Source organism: Polychytrium aggregatum (assembly GCF_025602895.1).
Source record: "Polychytrium aggregatum strain JEL109 chromosome Unknown BJ171scaffold_4, whole genome shotgun sequence".
Lineage (NCBI taxonomy): Eukaryota > Fungi > Chytridiomycota > Chytridiomycetes > Polychytriales > Polychytrium > Polychytrium aggregatum.
Genome location: NW_026516206.1, coordinates 25,878 through 48,835, shown reverse-complemented (window position 1 = coordinate 48,835; position 22,958 = coordinate 25,878). Strand labels below are relative to the sequence as shown.

The window sequence follows — 22,958 nt, the reverse complement described above, 5'->3', positions numbered from 1 at the left end:
GAGTGGTTGATGGCAAATGCAGCCGAGACAGACTTGTGCTTCATGTGATTGCGCTGGCGAAGCGGAGCACCCTTCGGCGAGTATCCGTAAAGAGGGAAAATGGATCTCCTGATCCCTGTCTCGTCGACAAAAACGAATCGCCGCGGGTCGATGGAGCGGACCTGGTCCCTGAACTGTGCCACTCGCTCATCCAGTCGCTTGGACTTGTAGAGGTGTGTTGCCCTCTTGTGTGAGAGACCTGCTCGGTGGATGGCAGTGTGGCAGAGTGAGAGTGAAACTTTCCTCTGGAGAGTGGTTGTGTGGCGAATGGTCATGGCCAGCGCGCGATAACATTGGGTAACAAAATATTCGATGAATGGTCAAAAACCCGGGTGTCTCGTTTTTTATTGGATCGCCTGTAAACTGAAGCGACATGGCCTGATCGAGTCGATTCAGTGATTGGGTAGCAGCCATTGCCTTCGGCAAAGCAGCCGTGTTTTGGAAAGATGCCTGTCGTCTCCTCCACGACTTCGCTGCAATATCCAATCGCCCGAAAGTCGGTAGTAATATGAAGGATCATGGAAGAGGCTCAATGGATGTCGGTGATTTTTCCAACCTTGTGAGAATTGGGGCTGCCCAATATGCCCAACCGTCGCCAACGCAACCGTATGCTCCCAGGCTCGCTCAGTCCGCCGATTTCGAAAAGCTGTTCAACGCTGGCACAAGTGCAAGTCCACAGTATGGGAGGAATGCATATGCCCCAGAGAGTCCTTTGAGCCAGCAATGCGACGCTGCAGCAATTGCTTCCTCACCAGATGTGAGCCGGCTGATCAACATTCCTGAGCGCGAACGACGCAAGTCCTCGCACTACGAGTACGTCGCAGAAGCAACAACGATTCAGCCCAGAATTGTACCAGCGCTTAGAATCAACACTGAGCTCACGGCCCCGCGCGTCGGTTCCGATGGGCCCGTTGAGATTGTCTCGCCGGTTATTGAGCCCGAAAGCAGTGCAGCCATGGACGCTGTCCAGCGAGAAGAGAACGCGGTCACCCATCTTCACTATGTCGATCTTGAGGGTCTCCATGACTTGATACAGGGGATCTCTCTGAGCATCGCCTCCATGAGTCACAAACTTCGAGATGATGGACAGTTGCTCAAGCATGTAAACGAGATGAGAGTGAGTCCAACGACTATTCTTGACGCACGCTGGCAATGAGGCTCTGATGCGGTGTCCTGTTGAGCAGCATCGTTGCTGCGCTCTCTTGTCATGGCCTGAGATTTCCTGGACGGCTGTTCGATAAAGAACGTGTCGTTGTAACGAAGATTTGTTGGGCGATCCTCAATCGCTCGAACAAAGTCGTGGCGGCGAGGTCGAGTATCTTACATTATTATGTTGGATATCCCAATTAGGACTCATTCCTCTTTCACAAGAGCGACCTGGCAAGATTCGTCACCTTTGTGCCAAACAGCCATGGCCCACCTCCACCTTCGCACGAACCCGAGTACCAGCTCTTTGAGTTTTATCAGTTAGTGTGGGCCTTCAGCAATAAAATCAAGCAGCAGCAGGCCAAGGCGTGGACTCCCACATCGATCAAACGCAAAAGGCTTGATGGATGCCTGAATCGGGTTCGTGAGAAATGGAGGCATCTGGTATGCAACTGTCTTAAGGCACATTGATATCTGGCATCTGGCATCTGGCATCTGGCATCAGAGCACGCGATGGATTATGAGTTAGAATTGTAATCTATTCCTCCTCTCCTCTCATTCTATTTGACCGTTGCTCATTTTGCCCCACAGCTTCTCGTTTTGAGCATATCAATTGCCCAATGGAGTTCGATAACCGCCGAGAAGGCATCGGGGAACGTGGCCAAGTTGGCTGTTGCAACCGGAGCCCCAGACTGGGAAGGTGAGTCAAAAATTCTGTTGCTGATGTCGACTATCGATTGAAAAGCACCGAGCGTTGTGACGTCTGCGGATTTATGTCCAAAGTCCCGATACCTCATCCTTATTTGAGTACTAATCGCATCCTTTGTCATCCTAACCTATTTCTTAAACCTGACTCCTTTTAGAGCTCACGCTAGATGATTCGCGCATGCTATTTTTACAGGGCGAAAAGTATCTCCTGGGATACGGGGTCCCCAAATCGCTAGACATTGCCTACAAGCGCTATATGGTGGGTCAAACTCTCCAACTCTGTCTCAAGCTGTTAGCTCTAACGATATCCGCTCACACCGTAGGCCAGCGCTCAGCAAGATTTGCCAGAGGCGGCACACATGCTGGGCTTCATATACGAAAACGGCCTTGGGCGGCCCAAAGACATGGCAGCTGCACTCTACTGGTAACCATCGATGTCTGCTCCACCAAAGCCGCTTGGGAGCTGTGCCGGGGCTGGTCGCGCACTCAATTTCAATCGTGCATTTCGGTGGCCGGATAGGTACAAGAAAGCTGCCAGTCGAGAATATCCAGAGGCCCTCAATAGCCTTGGCAAGATATATGAGCATGGCAAAGGCGTTCCAACCGACTACTCCGCTGCGGCCGGATACTACCAGCGGGCAGCCGAGCGAGGCTCTCTGAATGCGATGACCAACATCGGTGAGATGCCAGAGTGTATTTGTCCGTGCCCGTGATCAGCTTCTGAGCTCACGTTGCTGACAGGACCCGGTTGGTCTAAATACTGCCGAACCAGGCTACCTGCTGGAAAACGGATATGGATGTGGCCGAAGCTGTGAGACCGCTGCGAGATGGTATTATGCGGCGGCCCAGGAAGGCGATGCACGAGCGCAAAACTACTACGGTAGCTGCCTGTATAAAGGAAAGGGCGTTAAGCAAGACTATGGCCAAGCAGTTGAGTGGTACCGAAAGAGCTCCGCCCAAGTAAGTTCCGGATGACGCTCAAGCGGACAGAACGAATTGGTGATTTGACAAGGACGCACTTGGACGCCGAACAAGTGATCAATCTCGTCTCGCAACATGGAATAGGGCAACCCAAGTGCGCACAACAATCTCGGAATATGCTACGAAGAAGGTCTGGGCGTCGCGAGAGATGTGGGGATGGCAAAGACGCTCTACAAGATGGCCAGCGACGCCCGCCACCCTAGCGGCACCAATAATTTGGGATATATGTATTTGACGGAGGTAGGTCACTTGTGCTTGGATCTTGATGTCGCAACGAAGCGGCGCAAGTAATCGGACACATTAGTCGGCTGCGCTGAATACACCAAACCGGATCTGGAATACTTTTCCAACAGCAGTGATAACTGGTCCGCCTCTCTCCTGCAACGTATAAGCATCAATACCGAGAGGCTTTCAGAATTTTCCACGTTGCGGTGTCGTTGAATAGGTAAGTGTGCTGATCTCTGGAATGTTTCCTCTGGTTCCACCGAAAGATCGGGGTTGCAAGCAATTGCTGCGGACTTGCTCACACGCTCGATACTGCATCAGCATCGATGCCTGCTACAATCTCGGAATCATGTATGAAAGAGGATGTTCCGATGCAGATGGCGAGTTTGTGGTCTCTAAAGATACATCGATGGCGTTGAAGTACTTCGAAGAGGCTGCTGAGAAGGTGGGTTATCTGAGTCGCAGGACATCATGAGCTCGCATAGACCAGACACCGAGACGATGGGAGGATCCGACCGCCAGTGACTCAATCTCGCTGAAGCAGCCGCTTTGGATACTTTCAGCACAGACAAACACTTATCCACTCCTTTCCTATCTCAGGATCATCTGAAGGCACTGCTTCATCTGTCGGCGCTGCTCACAACCCTGGATCCGCCCTATTTCCGACCTGAGCAAGCAAGGCAATTGTTGCACCGAGCTGCCGATAGATACTCTTCACCGGACGCCTTCAACTTGCTGGGTCAGCTCTACGAGCATGGCCTCGGGCTGCCTGCTCCAGATTTGGAGCAAGCCGGCACTTGGTACAAAAAGGCGGCGAGGGAAGGCCACTCCGGCGGCCTTTTCAATCTCGCGGTGTGGTATGAATCGGGGAATGAGGGCGAAGATGGTCGCAAGCGAGCAGCGCCTTTGATGGCAGAGGTGAGTCACCGGGAGGCGATTTACTGGAGATAGGATATCCTTGCCCTACACAGGCATGTAATTGGTTTGCCATTCACACCTGATACGATGCAGGCTTGCCGGAAAGGTAACCAGGAAGCCATAGCCAGGTTGCATCAAATGCAGAATGATCCGATTGGCAGCGAATTTTGACGTACGCAGGGGCCGCCAAATGCCGCTGACAGAATCGATGGCAGTGTGTAGTTCCGAGAGTCTCCGACACCCCAACCACGAAGCCCGGGTGTTCCAACTATCGAAAGAACTCTAGCATGGGCGAGCAGCGTGAAATGATACGGCAATATAGGCTGCATCGCGGCGATTTCTATTCCATTTCGAAGGCTGCGCAGTTGGATTATCGTCACAAGTCATCACTATTTCTTGCGAAAGACGACCGTGGTTATGGTCTGACCCTCACTTCCGCCAAACGTGAAGGTGGGATGTTTGATCCTTGCCTGGAAAACAAAGTCTGGTTGAACAGGGATCGTCGAACACAGATCATTGAAGATGACATCAGTTGCAATTTAGAGCGGTCGTTGTTCTCAACTTGCGACCTCCTTGCCTCTAACGATTGCTGGACCGAGAGACTCACATGCTTTGAATTTCTCGATGAGCTCGGCTTCCACCCAATTGCAGCTGGTGATCACAAGTATTCCATTGTCCTTCAGCATTGATGCGACTCTTGAAGGATAGAGGTCGGCTGGATGAGCGTCAGCCCCATTACCTCCCTCTGCTGGAGTCGCGAGGGATATGGCGTCAAACGTTCCCTTGTCCAAAGCGAGATCGTATGCATCGCAGTGGCCACCCGCAGCGAGCGCAGCCTCGTCCAGCAAATCCAGTGGCAAATAGGTGATGCCGGTTCGGCGCTGCTCATCAGCGACTTTGATGGCAAGGTCGACCGCGGCTTCAGAGTAGTCCACGCCGACCAGATTTGTGTACCCAAGGGCCGACTGGGGGGTCATCAATCCAGACATCTTGTCAGAGGCAGTGGACAAATACAAAGCGCACGGGCAGCACATGGCCGAGGAAATGCAAGGCAATCGATGGATTGCCTAGATTTGCTCATTTGTACTTGTCCAGCTCGTCGCCCTCGGATGTGGAGCTCCAACACAATGCAGCAAGGGCACCCAGATCTTGGGGTTGCAGCGTCCTCACCATCTCAAGTAGCAAATGCCCGTTTCCGCATCCCAGATCTACTGTTCGCGTTGATTTGTTGGTGACGTTATCCAGAACCTGGGTCCGCACCGATATTAGCCTCGGGTTTGCTACATACATTGCAAGCATGAGGCACAAATCGCAAGCAAGAGATGCGTATCGATAGCAGGGTACAGCCTGCTTCAGCCTGCTTCTTGGCTGATCGGCCCGGATCCTGAACAATCATAGCTGTATCTTCAACGCATCTGCTTTCTGAAGTGCCGCCATCGGGGAGGATCGTGCTCGATGCGAACGGTACAGAATCGATGGAAGCCAAACAGCTCGAGTCTGCGTTCGCGATCGAGTTCCCAACATACCCAGTCGATCATCTTCTCAACGCTGCTCTCACCGAACCTGCGGGGTTCGCTATGAGTCTTAAAGTAGCACAGCGAGCCTGTCGCTCGATGGAGCACAGCCAAGCAAGCCCGCTCCAATCCAATCGAAACCAAACCAAACCTGCACGCTCCCATCGATCCCTACCAAATTTCGCCGATATCGCCAAAGTCATCAAAGTTCTTGACTTCCCGTGTGTATGCATTGTCCCAGCTGCGATCGCGGTGGGCGAGACACCCAGACGGATGCGAGGATCAGCATATCAGATCGGGTTTCGGGGCTTGCTCTCGCTGAACGGCCCCGCCGGTCGATGTGTGCCAAAGGCAGACCCCAGAGCAATCTGCGCGTGCGATTCGCCCGAAAACATCTCCAACGGAAACGTACTACTGCTTCGTGCCTAGATCGGAGGGCTTGAAATTCGGCTCAATCTCATCGCCCATCTTGCGTTGCTGTTCTCTGATGGGTGCCTCTGGGCTGGAAGGACCGGCGCTCTCGAGACAGCGGCCAGCGAGAAAACTGGAACCGACACGACGGTGCTCGCAACCGCCCTCTCGCGAGAGCGTTCTCGCCTGTGCTTCTCGTGACCTCGGTGCCGGCACGTGGGCAAGTGCTCCGTTCAGTTCGGAATATATCAATCGACACAACAGCGTTCCCAAAACGAAATTGGACACCCTGTTTTGAGCCAGGACAGTTGCGTCCTTCTGGAGCCTAAATACATCCACCCATCATTCCCATAGCCATGCAGTGTGCCCAGAGTTCCGGGAAGACAAGCGACTCGATAAGGCCGAGTATCTCGATGTCGATACACCATGGAGCAGTCCAGAGAGTCGAGTGAATGCACCACGCTCCCACATCGAGTGAATGCACCACCTTCCCACATCGAGTGAATGCATCATACTTCCACATCGGCGCACCGATGCCAGCCGATCGTCGCCACAGGAGATCGACCAAGTGTATTCGAGAGCACGTTTCCCAAACCAACCAAATCAAAGAGATTGCCAACCAGGACAGGAAACAATCTCACGGCTTGCCCGCTGGGGCCTACAGTCAGTCAGCGGGGTACAGACATCTGAAACCAGGAAGGAACTGTCCCGCTTGTTTGTGGATCTACCGTACACTGGATCCGATGTTTCGTGGCCGGCAACGCTATATCGGTTTCGTGACATTAGCACAAAGGAGGGACGCCATCGTCCTCGGCATCACTGTCGCTACGGCTACAGGCTTTAACAGCTGTATGGGTATGTGGTGCCAGGAGTGGTTCAGAGGTTTTCTCTCGCCGAGTCAAGTTGCGAAAGTCCACTGCCTCTTCTGGCATAAATAGGTGATCACATCGACCCCGCCTGATCGCCGTTTTGGAAGTGGCGGTCTGAAACTGCTTGCGATGTGCCTCTGAGCTCTTGCGCTTGATTTCCTTTGAGACATCGATGATGTCATCAACGCTCGCTACCTTCAACATGGTCACGACAAGCTCGCCACTGGCGATACTGCGTTCGCAGCTCACTTTACTTGGCTGTACCTCCTCGTCGAACACCAGCTGTAGGATCTTGCCCTTGATGGTGAGCTTTATGTGTGTGGGATGAACATCGATACCAATGAGACTCGAATCCAGAAACTTTGAAATTTGGACTGTGGCGACCACTGCGGCATTAGTGTACTCGACGCTGAAGGGCCATTTTCCTTCGTTGGTTTGCAATATGCGACCATCTTTGCCCACGAGCGACTTGGCTGGCTTTGGAGGCTTTGTATCGACAGTCCTGACTTTGTCTCCGCGCATGTCTGCAACCTCGCGCGCAGCTTCCAGCCTTGTCTGAATACTATGAGGAACGGGTTTTGTATTGAATTCTTCCAGCTTCCGTTGCCTATGGTTTCTCGGTAAGAGCGAATACCGATGATGGGGTCAGCATGTGGTTGGCAGACTCGATGAGAGCATATAGACGAAGCTGCCATACCTCTGATCCATCCCATCATTGCCCGACTCGCTTATAGTTGATCCGCCTTCGACATTTGAAGGAGAGTTCAAATCCGATGACGTGGAAGTACTTTTCGGCACTGACACATCGGACAGGCCTGCATGTGCTGGAGCCACAGCTGTGGCTACTTCGATCGAGGCTGAGGACTTATGCTTGTTTCTCTCCGCAAAGTACTTCTCCGATATCTTTTGGTATTCCTGTGCGGCTAAGATTCTCTCTGTTTTTTCTATCTCTCGTCCATCGAGTGCCTGGTTCAGGAGGAGGTCAGTTGTCTGCATGAATGCGACGATACGGCACACTGATTGGTGTCGAGCGTGGACATCGAGTCGCGCTTTCTGCGTTTTCTCCCTATCGAGGTACCTTGATCTGAGGAAGTGTGTGAACAACAAAGCTCCGATATCCCTCTTTCTCAGCACAGGGGTTGCCTATGAGGAACCTGCGAGCGTGGAGTTAGAGCATATCCAGCCCACAGGCTTCGCCGGCATGGACAGAGGCTAACAAACTAATACGCACAGTTCCTTCAAGTGTATATTGCTTCGCAGCGACAGCACATCTGTAGGGTCTTCGATGAAATTGACGGTCAAGTCGAGCTTTTCGAGAGATTCACAGCCCTCCAGGTTCTCCAGGACGGTGATGTTGTTGAGTGCCAAGTTGAGGTACTTGAGCTCCTTGAGCTTGCCCAGGTTTTCTGGGTCCGCGTTATCGGCGAATCAATCCGATTAGATTCGTGTATTTTCAAAACTTCTCGTGCTGCGATCGACGAATGTCACGAATCCAGTCGATTACAGCTTTGCGTATATGGTGTGTTGTCGTCTATAGGAGCGGATGTGTCGCTGGGGGCACGCTGACGAGCCACTCCCACGACATGTCCTCCTGCCATAAATGCGATTGCAATCTTTTGCATGGCTAGTTCGACAATGGAGCGAAAGCGCACGCGCGCATATCCACTACTACGCGAGATTACCAATTTTCATAATTTGGTTGTTTTGGAGAAAGAGCTGTTCGAGATGACGGCAGTAGACGTCAAGGTTCTCTATTTTCTCGAGATCGTACTGATGCAACGTAACTTCCTTCAGAGTCGAGAGCTCTCCATCATTGTGCTCAGCTCGCTTTCGCAGGAGCTCTTGATCGACTGGTTGGATGCAGCCGCGATTGTGATCGCGTCATGATATCGAGCCACGGACGACTGTCAGTCTGGTTGCCTCGCTGCCGGATGGGCAGTTTTCCAATTTCCCTGCGACAGGATTGACGAGCGAGCAAGCTCAGCTTACTTCTCTGCACCATCTCGTCCGATTCCAGGTAGGCGTCGCGTCCGAGGTCGAAATGCAGCCAGGATGGTTTGGCCTCGCTCGCCGGCAGATCACTTCACCCGTCGGCAGATCACTTCACCCGCCGGCAGACCGATCGCTGGCTCGGCATTTCCCGCCAACTGCTGCACGTGACAGCTGCTCCAAGGTTTCTCTGCGAGCCTGTCGCTGATCATCGTCTGCATCTCGCATCGACCGGCCGCTGGACCGCCCTCCCCCAGCCATCTCCAGCCATCCAGCCATGTGCTACTGCGGCGGCGAGTCGCTCAGGTAGGCCAGCCCAGGTGCAACGTGTGATCGACGACGTATATCCCAGGACTTGCCCCCGATGAATGGGTGCGCTGCGACACTCGCCTTATTTACCGCCGTTTGCTTGCCTCGCTGAAGGGACGACGAGCTCAAATGCGGCACATGCGGCCAGCTCTTCCATAATCGTGAGTATGCCGAAGCGTGGGAATTGGATAATAGGCAACGGGCATGGCTGATCGCTCCTTCTCCATCAGACTGCGTGCAATGTCTTCCTGGTCGTCAGCAACTCCGCGGAGATTGCTTCTACCAATTCAGGTGTCGCGCATGTACAGGCGGATTGGAAGAATATGAGCGACTGAATATGAGCTGGTAATGTTATCGCCCACCTGCAAGAGCGATCGCCTATTCAGTGCCAGAGGCTGCCTCGTTGCAATGACATCATTCAAGTCCAATGAATCGGTGACCACAACATGACTGACGATTGTGCTGGATGCAGGGTCCAGATCGTCTGGCTCAGTATATACAACATCGTCCAGTCCTCTCCCGGGAAAGAGTTTGTGCGTTGGAAAGAGGATATTTGCGACTTTATCGACCGAAACTGGGATTATATGCTGTCAGGCAAAACGAGTACGTCATGGATGGCAAAGGCATCCCAGCATTGCCGCAGCCTCAGACGAAGAGACTATTGGTGTCTCCGTTCCACGCGGATCTCATCATTATGCTCGCCTGTTTGCTGGTTTATGTGAAACTCGGTGCACTGACGGCTACCCTTGATCTGGACCCAGGAACGCCAACTTGGCAGAATACAGTTGCAAGCGTTTTGTCAACCCATCCAACACACTTCCTCTCCGGCTTTGATAAATACGCACAGTCAGGTATGGGCGACTACCAGCCGAAAAAAATGTAGGGGGCGGTGAAGCGGGTGAGTTGCCTCGAAATAACATTTCCCTCGCTCCAAGGATGGTGGACACTTCAACACATGACGCCCCCGCAACCCGGAACAAACAGAGCACCCAAACGCTCCAAAGGAGTAAGGGCACGCGGTCGATGGGCACAAGATGGATGGGCACATGGAGAATGTACCAAAGCCATCGAGGGCTTGCTTGGGTGTGTCCATGTCGAGCTTGGTAATAGTCAGCTTTAGCTTTCCAGGGAATTGGAATGGAGTAGTACGCATCTGACAGGTTCCCGCCCATCCACTTCACGTAAGATCACGCCGGTCCGCTCATCCGGAGGAAAGGTATATGGACTATATTGGTACCCAGGTGTTGGCGGCGTCAATGCGTATGGTTAATCGGTCGATGACTGCATAGGGTGCATGTGTTGTCCTAATTGATCCCATCCACTGTACATCGATAGGCGACTTCTAAAAGGTCCCAAAGAACGCAGGTTAGCGGGTTAGCGGGTTAGCTCGGTGCGAGTATTCTTCACGTATGGGTAATCTGGATATCTGCCTGTCCTCACTCTGCTCTTTATCCAAGGCGGATCAACTCAAGGAGACAAGCAAATCTTCGGATGACGACTGGGAAGCCTCACCAAAGCGGCCTCGTCAGGTAGGTCCAGACTCGCATTCCATGGACACAGTTGAAGTATAACCTCGAGTGCAGCAGCCGAGATAAACTTGATGCTCAACTGCGCTTATGATTCTCTTTAAGCGGAAAAACGCAGCCTCCGGTTCTCGACCGACAAAGGTTTCTGGGCGTGTTGTCTCCCCAGTCCTGTCGGACATGCAGGTGCGCTCCACCCTCCGCTCGTGGAAGCTAGGCCACTAAAATAAGGCCTCTCGAGCTCACTGCGATATGATCTACGGGAAAATTGGTGTCATTTCATTGCATGGACAGCCCCTATTCTTATGCGTCCTCTTCCTTCCCTTGCAACAACCCTCTGTTTGTACTATGCACATGACATACGCGCGTGCGATTCTCTTATTCGCTCTTGGAACGTCAACGAAGAAGCGTCCTGTCCCCGTATCGTCTTCTTCAAGCTCCTCGGATGACGAACCTGTGCCAGTTTCAAAGCAAGATGGCGTTGATCCAAACCAGAACTCAAAACTCGAAGCCAAAATCGATGGGATTGTGGATGCTAAGATTAGTTCCAGGTCGCCTCTCCAAAGTTCAGAAGACGTACAAGCCGAGGCCCTGCGGAAACTTGGATGTATAGAGAGGGACTCGCTAGTGATCGAAGCACCCGGCTGCTCGATACACAATCAAACGCCATCTATTCATGCTGCGGATACCTTGCGTTCTGGTGCTATACCACTGGAGCATCGACCGAGTCCATCAGCCGTCTTATTCAGCGGGGGATCTTCTCTCTCGGATATTACAAACGACAGCGAAGATTCTTCGGATACACTTGAGCACCATCGCGACTTTGCTCGGATCTCCGACGCCAAGTCCTCGTTTGGGGCCTCTTCAGTCGAGTCAAGAACAGCGATGCAACCCAGAAAGCGCGGTCGGCCGCGTGTGCACCCGTTACGTGACGATGCTGAGAAGTCTAGCAAAAGGAAAAAGGTAGTGGTTTAGAGCATATCGATGGGCCATGGCATCGAATGAGCCATGGCACTTCAAATTCAAGATCGATGTTGGAGGCGCAAAGCCTGACAGGCTACAAATCGGGAATATTAACCTGGGCCTCGTCTTGCCACGCTTTTCAAGCAGGGCGAGAGACGACTGCGCGTCATGGGTCTCATTGATGAGTTTCAAAGCATCCATCGTTTGGAGGTCGTTATGGAATCAGATACGGCCTCGCGCCGACTGTACAGAAAGCTACGGCTTCGGCGCCTGAAGCGAGCCCAGAAGCTATCGCTGCTGAATATCGATGCTATCGTATCGAAGAGTGTCCGTGAGGAAAGCCAATTGCAGGCTATGCCGTGGGTCGAATCGTTCAGCGCCGTTGATGGGAAAATAGTGCCCCCGCCGGCGATTGATCCTCACAAAGTTGTAACGCGAATCAGACACCAGGTAAGACACCGTCTTCAATCCCGAACATACCATTGATCAGTCGCAACTACGTGTTGGATGCTCATTCGTCATCTTGGGCCGGAAGTCTATTTATGGCCAAAGCCATACCCCCTACCATCGATCGTTCATGTCACGACTGCTAGGCAGCGCTGGCGGCCGAGACACTTGGTCGACACAACAATCGTGGACGAGCTCCTATACAGGCAAAGCGCTAAAGCCTTTTATCTGGAGAGACTTTTCGTCTCGGCCAGCAACCATGCTTTTGTTCCACGAAATTCTTTCGAAGAGAAGCAGGTAGTGTGGCCAAGACAAACTTGCTTTGTACTGATGTACTGACGTGCTGATGTGCTGATGTGCTGACGTGCTGATGTGCATCTCCTCGCCTCATAACACATGCCAACTCCTGCCTGCAGCTATCAGGGGGAAATTTGGAAATGTGTCGAGAAAGACAGCATCGACTATGTGTACTTTTCCAGAGAGCACCTGGTGCAGGTCAACAGCATTTTATCGGTAATATTCTGGCCTGGGATTGATGGTACGTTTGGCCTCAAATCGGCAGCTGATGACCACTGAGTTCACAACCTTGATCCATCTCACGGGAACAGGGGTGATTGTGGATGGCTTACGTCAATGGATCGATTTCACTCTTTCCGCAGTCTCGGAAAATCTAACTTGGCCAGACTTTGGTGTGGTTGCCCTCTACAAGCGTCTCGTCGTTGGCTGTGCGCTCATGACTCCCGAGTTTTACTTGACGTACATTGCTGTCCGGCCTGGCTGGGAGCATGCCGGAATTGGCAGGTTGGTCTCAGGTCGAAATACAGCACATCAGGATGGGCGCCTGTCGGTCAGATCTAACCATATGCCACGATAGATTTATGCTCTATCATCTAATTCAGGTTTGTTGCACTGTTTGATTGCACTGTTTGATTGCACTGTTTGATTGCATCGAGGTGGCCGCCGCCGATTCCAGGTCACTGCGAGCCACCGTGCCTGCCTTTATCCGGCCACCACGACCGCCTGGCCTCATTCACGCCCTGTGGCTCTCGTAGGCAGCCGGAGGGCGAGACATCACCCTTCATGTGTCCGCTGGCAATCCCGCGATGCTCCTGTATCAAAAGTTCGGATTCAAGCCCGAGGAGTTCATTGTCAACTTCTACGACCAATACCTGCCGCCGGATTCGCGCGAATGCAAGAACGCGTTCTTTCTGCGCCTGCGCCGCTGATTGGACGGCGGGCCGGACTGCAGCCGCTGCGCATGCGCAGACAGATCCACAGAACCCCGCCATGGCACAGAACCTCGTCGGTGCAGAAAAACGAGCCGGTCCTTGGGTCTGGGTGCGATCGCCGCACGCCATCTCGATCGCCGCAAGTCGCCTCGATCGCCCCGCATCGCCAAGCAGAGCGCATCTTGTGCAAATACACCCTGCCATTCCAACCATGTCGCTCTTGCGCTCTTTCACCGCAACGCCACTCGGCCGACTGGCCATGCGACCCGCTCCAGCCAAGATGGCCGCCCCAGTGGTAGGCGTCCATGCGGCTGTCCTTACGAGCTCGGTCGGGGGTCTCGGATTTGCGCACGGTCGAGCATGGTATAAGCGGTATTGATGCAAACAAAAGACGAGTCGGTGTGCTGACCAGAGTCTTGCGGATCACAGTGGAGCCAAAGCCAACGAGCCTGGAACCACACGCCGAGTCAGAGCTCGGCCGCCATGAAACGGTTTTGGAAAAAGGCCGATGTCCGCGGCGAGCCTGGTAGGATATATTTACAGAAAGGAATATACAGCCATCCAAGGCAGAGAACGAGAAGGAGAGATATGCACTCCACTCCATATCTGCCACTGGTTGATTTATCGGGATCAATGCCACGAGAAGCCCCGTTGGGCACTCGATACTTTGTACTGGCGTTTCGTTGTGGTGGATGAAGCTCCCATCAGCGATGCGGCGCAAACCTCGTCATCACCAAGCGACTGTTGATCCGTTTGATTAATCCGCTATCGATTGCATGCGACCCAGAGGGATACTACATACTGCTCGACGGACGAAAGCTGAAGACACCCGAGGGCAAGCCTGTCGTGATCCCAAGAAACAAGCATCTCTTGGCCTATCTCGTTGCTGGCGAGTGGGAAAGTCAGGAAAAAAACCTCAAGAGCTATTCCCTTCCATTGGTACAGTCAGATAGCTGGTTGCTTGCACCTGGAAAGCTGGACTGGCTAGCTCTTGGCCATTATGCCATTCAAGATACTGACCCACACCGCCAAGGCCGAACGCCAGCCTGGATCCAAAGCACCATCAAAGCCCAAATCATCCCAGAAGAAGAAATCATCTACTGACTGTTGCCGACGCTTCTACCCACCCGCTCTAGACCTCCCTTGTGGTGAGATCCATCGATTCTTTCTCCGATCCAAGCATTCGACAGGGTGTCATCGATAACCTTCTGCGATATTGCCACACCGACTCTGTCTGGTGAGCTGTGCGCTCTCTCTCTCCTTCTCGTTCAAACCATAGCGGGGGAGGGGAGGTGAGTACTGGCGGATAGAGAGTGGTAGTTCGCATGGATATTGGCGAATACCAATGAGGAATTCGATACAGAGTTCGTGCCTAAGCTGATACTTTTGGCGTCTCCAGCTACTTCCAGGACTATCCTGATTCGTTTGTAAAGGCTCAAAACCAATACTGGCGAACCGTTGTCCAGTGGGTTGAGACAGAGTACAATGTCAAAGTAACCACAACCGATGGTATTATGAGTGCCCGCCAATCGCCCGACACGGTTGCCCAGCTGAGGTCGATTATCGAGGGCTTTGATAATCTGTCGTTGGCCGGTATGTTGCTCCGCCATTGCTGTCGCATATATATATGTTCGTCCCGAATGCTGCTGCTGCTGCTGGTCGATATGGCAGACTCGATCATAATCAATCGATACAATTGGTAAACCGCCTTGGCTAATCTCACGAATGCGTTGTCTCATTTGAAGCGTTCGAGCGGGCTGTTTTGCATTCCAAATCGTTTTTCTTGGCCCTTGCTCTGCTCAGTCGCAAGATCGATTGTGATTTTGCTGCTAGAGCCGCGCGTCTGGAAGTATGGGAGCAAATTCGACTCTGGGGTGAAGTGGAAGACAGTAAGTTGGTTTGATCGTTGGATATCGCAGATCTGGAGGCCCAAGGCGAGATGGACGAGCAGCCACGCGCCTTCAGCGAGTTTGGGTTGGCTCTAGCTACCGAGGGCTCTGTGCCAGCGCGGTATGATTCTGTTGCTGTCACTATCTCGGGTCGATCTCATGGGATAACATGCGCTCGATTGATATTGTACTCCAGGCCATGACCTGGACGAGCAAGAGATGAAGCGCCAGCTTGGAGCTGCCACATGCGCGGCGTTGCTCCAGTGACGATCGCTTCGCCCTGCGAGCCGAGGCTATCGATACAGTGTATGGACATGCGTGACTTGGACGGCCCATCTCGATCGAAAATAAGACTTGTATGATCAACGGCTTGCATACCGATCCAGCACCAATCGCAGATGCTCATGAAAGCTGCATCAGCCACGAATCAGTCATTAGATTAGTCGACAATGAAGCCAGTCACGATGCGGTCTTCCGCTCGGTCTTCCGCTCGGTCTTCCGCTCGGTCTTCCGCTCGGTCTTCCGCTCGGTCTTCCGCTCGGTCTTCGGCTAACATACCGCCGCCAGAGTACTTCGTTATGATCCAGAGCCGAAGGCGCCAGGGCTTCGGGCCCAGGACTTTGAAATAGTGCCGAAAGGTTGTCGCGACCAAATGACCGTGTCCTGAAGCCCAACAAGGAATCACCCAGCGCAAAGGCGAGCGATTCCTCGACCATCCATATGCTGAATCCGCCAGGCGTGGATCCAAGCATTGCAACCAGATCGCAGAATGAGGGGAGCATGGACAATGAGCCTTGCATTCCCGACACATGTCGAGCTAACTGTTATGGAGGCACGAGCCCGTGACAGCTACCATACCTGATCAAAGCATCATCAAGCAAGGTAAAACCTCGCTGACAAAGCTAAGGAAAACGGCGGATGAGTCCTGACGGCATTGGCTGTCTGCAGCACAAGAAGCAGCAGCACCTGGGCATGGGCTTTTGCGAGTCGCACCAGCGTCTATTTAACATGGCGTCGAAGCACGGTACCGTTGGGTATGATGAGTGGACAGCTGCCCCACTGGCAACGAGTCAATCGGCGCGGACGATGCAAACAACGCAAACGATGGCTACAAACTTGGATGGTGTTGAAGGCTGGCTCGTATCCAATATGGACACTGCCCAACGATCTCCGCAGAGCCGAGAAGTATGACTGAAAGAGCCCTTGGCATTCGGTTGAAAGTCTGGGTGACAACAGCAATCAGATGCGTCGGGCGGATGCCAGAAGGGGCTCGGAGCAAGTGGAAACAACGTGCCTCACTTGAACCTTCGACGCTGCGTGCAAATACTGGAAGGATGGGACCAAATCTGTCAAGTTCCGCAGACTACTAATAGCGAGTGTAACCCACTAGAAACTACCTCCACCAATTCCTCGCCAAAGGCTCGTTCTTGTGCCGTTTGAGTGTGAATGCTGCGCCGAAGGGTGGCGGCCGATAGCTCCGCGTCGTGTCGTGCGTCGCTTGCGGCCAATTGAAGTGCTATCGAAACGTCGAATTTGCTGAAACAAATTCATGAGCATCAGCTGTCCCACAGAGTCTGCTGCATTCATCTGCACATCGCTCACCCGGCAATAGACTGTATTGGCCGGGGGATAGAGAGTGAAGACGAGCACTGGGGTGGGTCGCGTTCCTGCAGAGTATATGTCCCCCACACGGCACAGTCGGCCGTCACTTTCAGCTCGGTTGAGCGGGTCGGAAAGGGCCGTGTGACAGCGTTGTTCATCACTGCGCAAGCCATAGAGTCAACCGCTATTCTGCTGGAGCAACAGAAACAACAAGGGATCGAAGTACCATTTGAGAGCTGAGAAAGCTCCTGACTCTTCAAGCCGGCGAGCGGTACTAGCAATATCCCGCCTCTGGCATAGCACAGCGGGCCCGCTGGAGGCAATACGATAACGATTCAGCGCTAATCCCGAGAAGCCCTTGAAGGCGAGTGGTGCAGTTGTATAGCTCGCTTACCTCGGACATGGCAAGTTCCATCAGGCTTCTGCTCGGTACTCCACAACGACTCACGCTTGCCATCATACCCGCATTTCCAGGTAGAAAACCTGTAGCAACGACAGGCAACGGGCTCAGAAAGACCCAGCGGAGCGGCCAAATGGGACTGAATATACACACCGTTTAACACGGCCAGCAGCGCCGAGGAGATCTGAAAGCAGGGGCTCCTCGGAGCTGGAGACAATAAGAACATTGATTCTATCTCGCTGGGGAGAATCCTGGAGCATCGAGGATTTTGGATCTGCAACAGAAACAATGCTGGCGATCCGAAAGCCACACTGCTGGCGATCAGTCGATGGCAGCGTCGCAATGCCAACATTGTTTGCAGATCGATTCAGCTGCGACCAGCGAACCTGAGCAACAGGGTGAGTTTCAACCTTGTCCATAGCGACGGCGGAACAATAGTAGCACAGAATCGGTCGGCAAGCCACTGAGTAAAGGCAAGCGGAGCCAGTCTCAAGCTCATTTCCCGAATGAGCGAATCATCTCGGCCATGAGGGCCGCTGACGGCTGCTGGCATCGATCGAGGTGGCTATCATAGATCGTGGCGATAAGCTTGGGCGTTTGCAGCGTTTCAACTGGGTAGCAAGTGCACATACCCATGATATCAACCGAGCCGATTCAATCTGAAATGTGGGAACCGACAGGTGAACCGGGACCTCGTGAGATACGCATTTCATGGGATTTGCTGCATCGTACCAAAATACAGCAGCCGTGGGCATGCTGTGCATCCTTGAGGGGAAGTGGGTCGAGCCAACCCCGGTAGGCAGTTGCCGTGAACACACAGCGATCACCTGGCCGCTCCGACGTCATCAATATTCTTGTGAGCGTTTGCGTCGGAAACAACGCTGCCAGGAAAGAGCCCCTCACCAACTTCGAGAAAATCGCTATGGTCATCTGAAAGAAGGAATGTTACATGCGAAAATAGACATCGATGCCAAAGCTCGATTACTGTTCATTGTAATCGCTTCCGTCTCACAACCACTGAAACGCACCTCTGATACTGACGGTCAGTGCTTGAAGGTGCCGTCAGAGGCGGAAACTTTTGTGTCAATTCCGACTGGCGGATGGGAGGCGACGATCTGGGTCGATGCAGACGACATTTGCTGGGGGATGCTGCAAGGTACGCCATACCGCTGACGTTGCCGTCGGCTTCGGTCACTGTGGCTTCTCCTGGCCGAAGTACTAAAACGTCAAACATAGCAGTTGAGCATGGGAAACGATCTAAATAATATAATTTGAGGCATAGAGGCACGTTGGTACGATTTCTACCTAGGACGACTTGGTCGAGAGGGATTTGATCGAGATTGCTTCCACAACGTGAGCAAATCAAGTCCAAAGCATGAAGGGCAAAGCTGATCTCACATATCAATTGATGAATACACATGGCGTCGCTCAGAAGCATGCTGTCTGTTAGCACGATAGCGATCGGATACCTTGTTGAGGTTTTCAAGTGTGCTCCCGACCACGATCTCTTGAATACTCGTTTGCCTGACGCCCGAGGCAGATATATCCTTTATGGTAGCGCAAAGTCAATGGGTGCAAGATGCAAGGTGCGTGACCCAGACACGATCGTTGGCGACCCAAATATACTTGCAAATGATCCGGACAGCGGCACTTGGGGTTCTGGCATTCGTACGTTTGGCTGATTCTGCTGTCATATTCAGGTTATGTGTCTGCATCGCACAAATTCGTGTCCAACGGTGCTTCGGAGTGCTCTTGACATACATTCTGATGGACTCAACACCAAGGCACGACAGTACTGCTGTGAAGCAGAAGCGTTGCGAGTGACCGCGAGCCCTGTGGAGCCTGAGGCTCGATCTCAGCTCCGATGCAATGTTGGTGGGGTAGAACCTGCATGGAAGCCATCAGCTTGTGACTAAGAAGCCAGATACACTGCCATATTGTGAATACAACCAACAGCGTACTCGTTGCAAACCGGAAGTGCTTCAATCGAGACAGTGGTGTGAATTTGTTCCGGAAAGAGGTCATCGTTGTCAACTATCAGAATTACTGCGCTTGCTGATTGCTCAGGAGCATTCGAGAGAGCGGTGAGGACCCAATGCCAAGAATGCAAAGAGAATGATTCAAAGTAAGTATTTCTAAAGGTTGATCAAAAGGAGGGGGTCATTGATACCGCGAGCGACTTTGAGAACACCAATCGCCCACAGCCGATGCCACAACAGGACTAAGACGAGATATGTGTGGATTACCCGCAGAGGCGATTTGATCCAGCTCATCTGGATGCCATGAAACTATTTCCGTGGCGAGGGGAGCTGTCGGGCCACATAAGCAATCTCGACATCGTTTGATGGGCATTTTGAGACTCAGGAGACCACAAACCATCAAAACTGATCACATCGGACAGGCTCATCCGAAGAGCGACTTGGACATAGCGCCGCTTGGATTGAGTCTTTGGCAGTGACGGCAGCGTCAGCGTCGCCAACCATAGATGCTTTCACCCTCCATTGGCGCGTACCGACCTCCGATTTTCTCCTCTCGGATCGAAGAAGCGCCCGAGTGTGATCATCAAGGTGGTACTCTCTGAAAACTGCTTCAGCATCAGCGTTAGCCTTCATCAAGGAATCTCACGGATAATATAGTGATAGCTATCCTACATTGCACGAGTGCTTGAAGAGTGTTTCGTGGGGTGGATCGAGGAGGAACTAAGGAGGCCCGAGATAACCATGACGGTAGTTAGATGTGACAGTTCACAGTAAGTGTGCGAGAAGGACGTCTGACCTCCATGATCGAAGGCATCGAAGCTGTATTCGGCCGCGCGAATCGAAACAGGGGTCGGCGGTGCTTGAGTTGTGGTTTCCGGAGAGACAATAGCAGGACTGATGGAGTGTCTACGAAGAGGCGACGACCCTTTCTGCTCAGCCAACAGCTCGGAAATAAATGAAAGCACCAGTGATGACGAACCGCATGATACACCGAGGTGAGGTCGACCAATTTGACGATGTCATGACTTGGAAGCTGAACATGGTTCTAATATAGCTTCATCTAGAGTCTAGATCACTGCCAGATCATCTCCAGGTCATCTCCAGGTCATCTCCAGGTCACCGCCAGGTCATTGCCAGTCGAACCAAAGTGAGCTGCCATGCTCCATCCACATCTTATGAACTGGAGCTGAATGTTCGTTGAAAGCATGGAGAGGCGGTGGGTCAGATTCCACAGCCGATTTGCAGTGTCTTCGACAGAGCGCCGCTCCACCGACTGCAGGACGCCTCTCCCGCCATGGGCTGTTGAGGACATACAAATCTCGATCTCCACTCGAGGAGAAGCACGGAATCTGTCGTATATTAAAGGGATCAAGCCCGGTGATTATGGAAAGGGGGAGGGGAGAGAGTTTCTCAGGGAGAGAGGGTTACATACTGCAATGGGTTTGGGTGATGAGGGATTGCGCTTACAGTCTATCCAGAAAGAAACGGGACAGTTCCTTCCTGGCTTCAGAGGCCTGAACCCCGCTGACTGACTGTAGGCCCAGCGGGCAGGCCATGGCATTGCACTCCTGTCTTCGTCGGCAATCTCCTTGATTTCGTTGGTTTCGGGAGCATGGTCTTGAATACACCCGGCCGATCTCCTGTGGTGATGATCGACTGGCATACCGAGATCATGTTCCTTGAGGCATTGATGTCTCGATGTGTGAGTGTGGTGGATGCATTCGACCCTCTGCACAGCTTCATGGTTTCTCGATATCAAGATGCTCGACCTTCTCGAGTCGCTTGGCTTCCCGGCAGTGTGAGCACACCTGGGACGTGTTGAACTCGTTCACCGAGCACACACGGATCTTGGAGACGGATCGGTCTGGTGGTCGTCTCTGGTGGTGGATGAATTGCTCGAAATACCGAGCGAACCTGAGTTTCCTGGGACTGGAAGCATATCCCTTCCCCTGTTTCCACGAGGCGTTCCCAAAGGCAATCACCACCTCGGTCTCCTTTGGTGCCTGGTCAATGACTTGCTTGCACATCTCGTGGACAGTGCGCTGTCGCTTGCTGTGGAGATCGAGTCGCTTGAATCGCCGTCGCCGGGTCAGGCTGAAGTACAGCTGTTTCTCCAGCATGTCTCCATCGAACACATGGCGAATGTATTGCAGGAAGGAAGCCAACCCAGGGATCTTGGGACTTGGTGTGGCACTCATCCAGCGCATCTCGAGCTGGAAGCGATTCCCACAATGGCGTCCTTGATTCAAATCACAGAATGGTCATGGCCAGTGCGCGATTATATTGGGTAACAAAATATTTGATCAATCGTCAAAAACACGGATGTCCCGATTGCGATTAGTGGCCCCAACCAGCCTGGACGGCGTTCAAAAGCTCGCGCTGGTAGTCTTCGGAAAGTTCCCAGAACATGACACCGCCAGCACCTTGAGCCTTGGCCCAGGCAGCCTTGGCTTGCAGCGACTGGGGATCGTCATAGGAAATGAATCGGCCGGTGCTAGTCTCGTACAAGCTGGGGGACTGGGCAAAGTCGTGGTACTGGCGAGTGTAGCCGGAGCCAGCGGTGGTGGGTCCAGAGAGAACACCCTGCTTGCGCAGGTTGAGGTACATCCAGACTCCAGATTTGTATGTGGCACCGCAGGGATCAGTCCAGTCCGCATCGAGCTGGTCACCAGGAGGCGCAGGGCAGGCCTTGGGGTTGCTGGGGTCCTGCTTCTGGCCGTTGGCAAGGTTGCCACACAGTTGGTACAGACCGTTGTTGCTGCCCTTGGCGGAAGCGATCCAGGAGCGGCCGTAGAAAGCAAGGCCGACGACCAGCTGGCTCGGAGAGACACCTTGGCCGACAAAATCCTTGAAGGCGTTGGCAATGCTGAAGACCTGGTTGTTCTGGAGGTTTGCCTTGGGCTGGCTGGGGTCTTCGTTGAGAGGAGCGTTGAAGTCGGTGTATGGGACCCAGGAGCCATAAAAGTCGTAGCTCATGATTTGGAGGTACGAGAGATGCTTCATGTAGCTGGAAACATAGTTTTTGCTGCCGACATTGTAACGGAAGGAGGCACCGGCAGAGGCGATCGAAAGGATGCGGTTAGGACCCAAGGCGCTGCGGAGATCGCCAAGGAGGGTTTCGAAGTTGATGGCATCGTTGGGGTCGACAGTGTTGCAAGGAAGGCCACCGCCTCCGGGGTACTCCCAGTCAATATCAATGCCATCGAAATGGAACTTGTTGACAAAGGCGATGGCCTTGGAGACAAAGTTGGCACGGGCGGAAGAGCTCTTGGCGACGTTGGAGAAGTGGACCGAGCCAGACCAGCCACCGAACGAGACGACCGTGCGGAGGTTGGGGTTCTTCTCACGGGCAATGAAGTTGAGGTTGTAGATGCCCTTGTTCTTGCCGGTGTAGGGGTCAATGTCCATCTGCTGGCCACCGGTGCCAAAGTCAGCCCAAGCATCGAAGCTGGCAATGTCGCCATTGTCCAGGACGTTGAAGAAGGCGTAGTTGATGACGTTGACACCTGTCAGGTCCACGACGGTGGGACCGTTCTGGGGGCGGCTGTACATGGCCCAGTTGGGCCAGTAGCCAACGACACCCACAGGCTTGGGGGCATTGCGGGGGACAAAGGAAGGGGTGCCCGAGGGAGCGGGACCAGCCGTTGTGGTGGCGGTTGTCGTGGTGACAGTGGTAGTGGTGGTCTTGGTCGACTTGGCGGTGGTCGTGGTGGCGGAAGAGCTAGGGGTGGTCTTGGTGCTCACAGCGGAGGTGGTCTTGGTCGACTTGGTCTTGGTGGACTTGGTCTTGGTGGACTTGATCTTCTTTGTCTTGGTC

The 22,958-nt window shown here is 53.2% G+C and overlaps 9 protein-coding genes across 9 annotated transcripts; 5 read left to right on the top strand and 4 right to left on the bottom strand.

The window, feature by feature from the left end:
* Positions 1-1,805: 1,805 nt before the first annotated feature.
* BJ171DRAFT_557707 (uncharacterized protein) lies at positions 1,806-3,323 on the top strand (the record flags this gene model as incomplete). The annotated part of the gene is made up of 6 exons (XM_053113110.1): positions 1,806-1,885; positions 2,222-2,317; positions 2,414-2,571; positions 2,666-2,853; positions 2,959-3,114; positions 3,267-3,323. The coding sequence occupies 6 exons, from the start codon at positions 1,806-1,808 to the stop codon at positions 3,321-3,323; spliced, it is 735 nt and encodes a 244-aa protein (XP_052970501.1).
* A 25-nt stretch (positions 3,324-3,348) lies between these two features.
* BJ171DRAFT_207122 (uncharacterized protein) lies at positions 3,349-4,512 on the top strand. Its single transcript, XM_053106323.1, has 3 exons — positions 3,349-3,544; positions 3,700-4,017; positions 4,142-4,512. Exons 1-3 carry the CDS (start codon positions 3,449-3,451, stop codon positions 4,301-4,303), a joined length of 576 nt encoding a protein of 191 aa, XP_052970500.1. The 5' UTR covers positions 3,349-3,448; the 3' UTR covers positions 4,304-4,512.
* On the bottom strand, positions 4,323-6,086 carry BJ171DRAFT_488823 (S-adenosyl-L-methionine-dependent methyltransferase). The gene is made up of 6 exons (XM_053109410.1): positions 5,944-6,086; positions 5,707-5,772; positions 5,544-5,580; positions 5,188-5,265; positions 4,625-4,982; positions 4,323-4,501 (listed from the first exon to the last, which is right to left on the bottom strand). Exons 1-6 carry the CDS (start codon positions 5,997-5,999, stop codon positions 4,407-4,409), a joined length of 690 nt encoding a protein of 229 aa, XP_052970499.1. The 5' UTR covers positions 6,000-6,086; the 3' UTR covers positions 4,323-4,406.
* Positions 6,087-6,724: 638 nt separating this feature from the next.
* BJ171DRAFT_419333 (uncharacterized protein) lies at positions 6,725-8,662 on the bottom strand (the record flags this gene model as incomplete). The annotated part of the gene is made up of 5 exons (XM_053107386.1): positions 6,725-7,427; positions 7,536-7,777; positions 7,890-7,965; positions 8,043-8,217; positions 8,494-8,662. Coding segments are annotated over 5 exons (1,365 nt in total), but the record flags the coding sequence as incomplete, so codon positions are not given.
* A 333-nt stretch (positions 8,663-8,995) lies between these two features.
* BJ171DRAFT_488820 (uncharacterized protein) lies at positions 8,996-13,383 on the top strand. The gene is made up of 17 exons (XM_053109409.1): positions 8,996-9,106; positions 9,224-9,270; positions 9,340-9,454; positions 9,582-9,712; positions 9,871-9,960; positions 10,045-10,115; positions 10,296-10,325; positions 10,445-10,474; positions 10,567-10,638; positions 10,741-10,818; positions 11,041-11,595; positions 11,740-12,045; positions 12,131-12,339; positions 12,459-12,580; positions 12,702-12,843; positions 12,917-12,941; positions 13,095-13,383. The coding sequence occupies exons 1-17, from the start codon at positions 9,078-9,080 to the stop codon at positions 13,266-13,268; spliced, it is 2,226 nt and encodes a 741-aa protein (XP_052970497.1). The 5' UTR covers positions 8,996-9,077; the 3' UTR covers positions 13,269-13,383.
* A 371-nt stretch (positions 13,384-13,754) lies between these two features.
* BJ171DRAFT_557705 (uncharacterized protein) lies at positions 13,755-15,427 on the top strand (the record flags this gene model as incomplete). The annotated part of the gene is made up of 6 exons (XM_053113109.1): positions 13,755-13,797; positions 14,059-14,210; positions 14,408-14,508; positions 14,671-14,864; positions 15,017-15,160; positions 15,357-15,427. 6 exons carry the CDS (start codon positions 13,755-13,757, stop codon positions 15,425-15,427), a joined length of 705 nt encoding a protein of 234 aa, XP_052970496.1.
* Positions 15,428-16,230: 803 nt separating this feature from the next.
* Positions 16,231-18,600, bottom strand: BJ171DRAFT_471463 (uncharacterized protein; the record flags this gene model as incomplete). The annotated part of the gene is made up of 10 exons (XM_053108610.1): positions 16,231-16,382; positions 16,460-16,486; positions 16,548-16,696; positions 16,763-16,922; positions 17,157-17,245; positions 17,316-17,548; positions 17,795-17,883; positions 18,066-18,082; positions 18,191-18,380; positions 18,561-18,600. The coding sequence occupies 10 exons, from the start codon at positions 18,598-18,600 to the stop codon at positions 16,231-16,233; spliced, it is 1,146 nt and encodes a 381-aa protein (XP_052970495.1).
* A 2,156-nt stretch (positions 18,601-20,756) lies between these two features.
* On the top strand, positions 20,757-21,432 carry BJ171DRAFT_206848 (uncharacterized protein). Its single transcript, XM_053106322.1, has one exon. It carries the CDS (start codon positions 20,840-20,842, stop codon positions 21,383-21,385), a length of 546 nt encoding a protein of 181 aa, XP_052970494.1. The 5' UTR covers positions 20,757-20,839; the 3' UTR covers positions 21,386-21,432.
* A 46-nt stretch (positions 21,433-21,478) lies between these two features.
* Positions 21,479-22,549, bottom strand: BJ171DRAFT_419579 (glycoside hydrolase; the record flags this gene model as incomplete). Its single annotated transcript, XM_053107398.1, has 1 exon — positions 21,479-22,549. The coding sequence occupies one exon, from the start codon at positions 22,547-22,549 to the stop codon at positions 21,479-21,481; it is 1,071 nt and encodes a 356-aa protein (XP_052970493.1).
* Positions 22,550-22,958: the final 409 nt, after the last annotated feature.

What these genes read in the sequence shown, in the direction of transcription:
- BJ171DRAFT_488823 (XM_053109410.1), bottom strand. Translation starts at nt 5,999, where the DNA reads ATGGGCGATGAGATTGAGCCGAATTTCAAGCCCTCCGATCTAGGCACG. An exon ending in GGCATTTGCTACTTGAGATG is followed by an intron (nt 4,983 to 5,187) that starts GTGAGGACGCTG and finishes ATGACCCCCCAG; the next exon opens with TCGGCCCTTGGGTACACAAA. An exon ending in CATCGAGAAATTCAAAGCAT is followed by an intron (nt 4,502 to 4,624) that starts GTGAGTCTCTCG and finishes CTGTTCAACCAG; the next exon opens with ACTTTGTTTTCCAGGCAAGG.
- BJ171DRAFT_488820 (XM_053109409.1), top strand. Translation starts at nt 9,078, where the DNA reads ATGTGCTACTGCGGCGGCGAGTCGCTCAG. An exon ending in TGATAAATACGCACAGTCAG is followed by an intron (nt 9,961 to 10,044) that starts GTATGGGCGACT and finishes CCTCGCTCCAAG; the next exon opens with GATGGTGGACACTTCAACAC. An exon ending in TCCGCTCATCCGGAGGAAAG is followed by an intron (nt 10,326 to 10,444) that starts GTATATGGACTA and finishes GTACATCGATAG; the next exon opens with GCGACTTCTAAAAGGTCCCA.
- BJ171DRAFT_206848 (XM_053106322.1), top strand. Translation starts at nt 20,840, where the DNA reads ATGTGTGAGTGTGGTGGATGCATTCGACCCTCTGCACAGCTTCATGGT.
- BJ171DRAFT_207122 (XM_053106323.1), top strand. Translation starts at nt 3,449, where the DNA reads ATGTATGAAAGAGGATGTTCCGATGCAGATGGCGAGTTTGTGGTCTCT. An exon ending in TCGAAGAGGCTGCTGAGAAG is followed by an intron (nt 3,545 to 3,699) that starts GTGGGTTATCTG and finishes TTCCTATCTCAG; the next exon opens with GATCATCTGAAGGCACTGCT. An exon ending in CAGCGCCTTTGATGGCAGAG is followed by an intron (nt 4,018 to 4,141) that starts GTGAGTCACCGG and finishes AGGAAGCCATAG; the next exon opens with CCAGGTTGCATCAAATGCAG.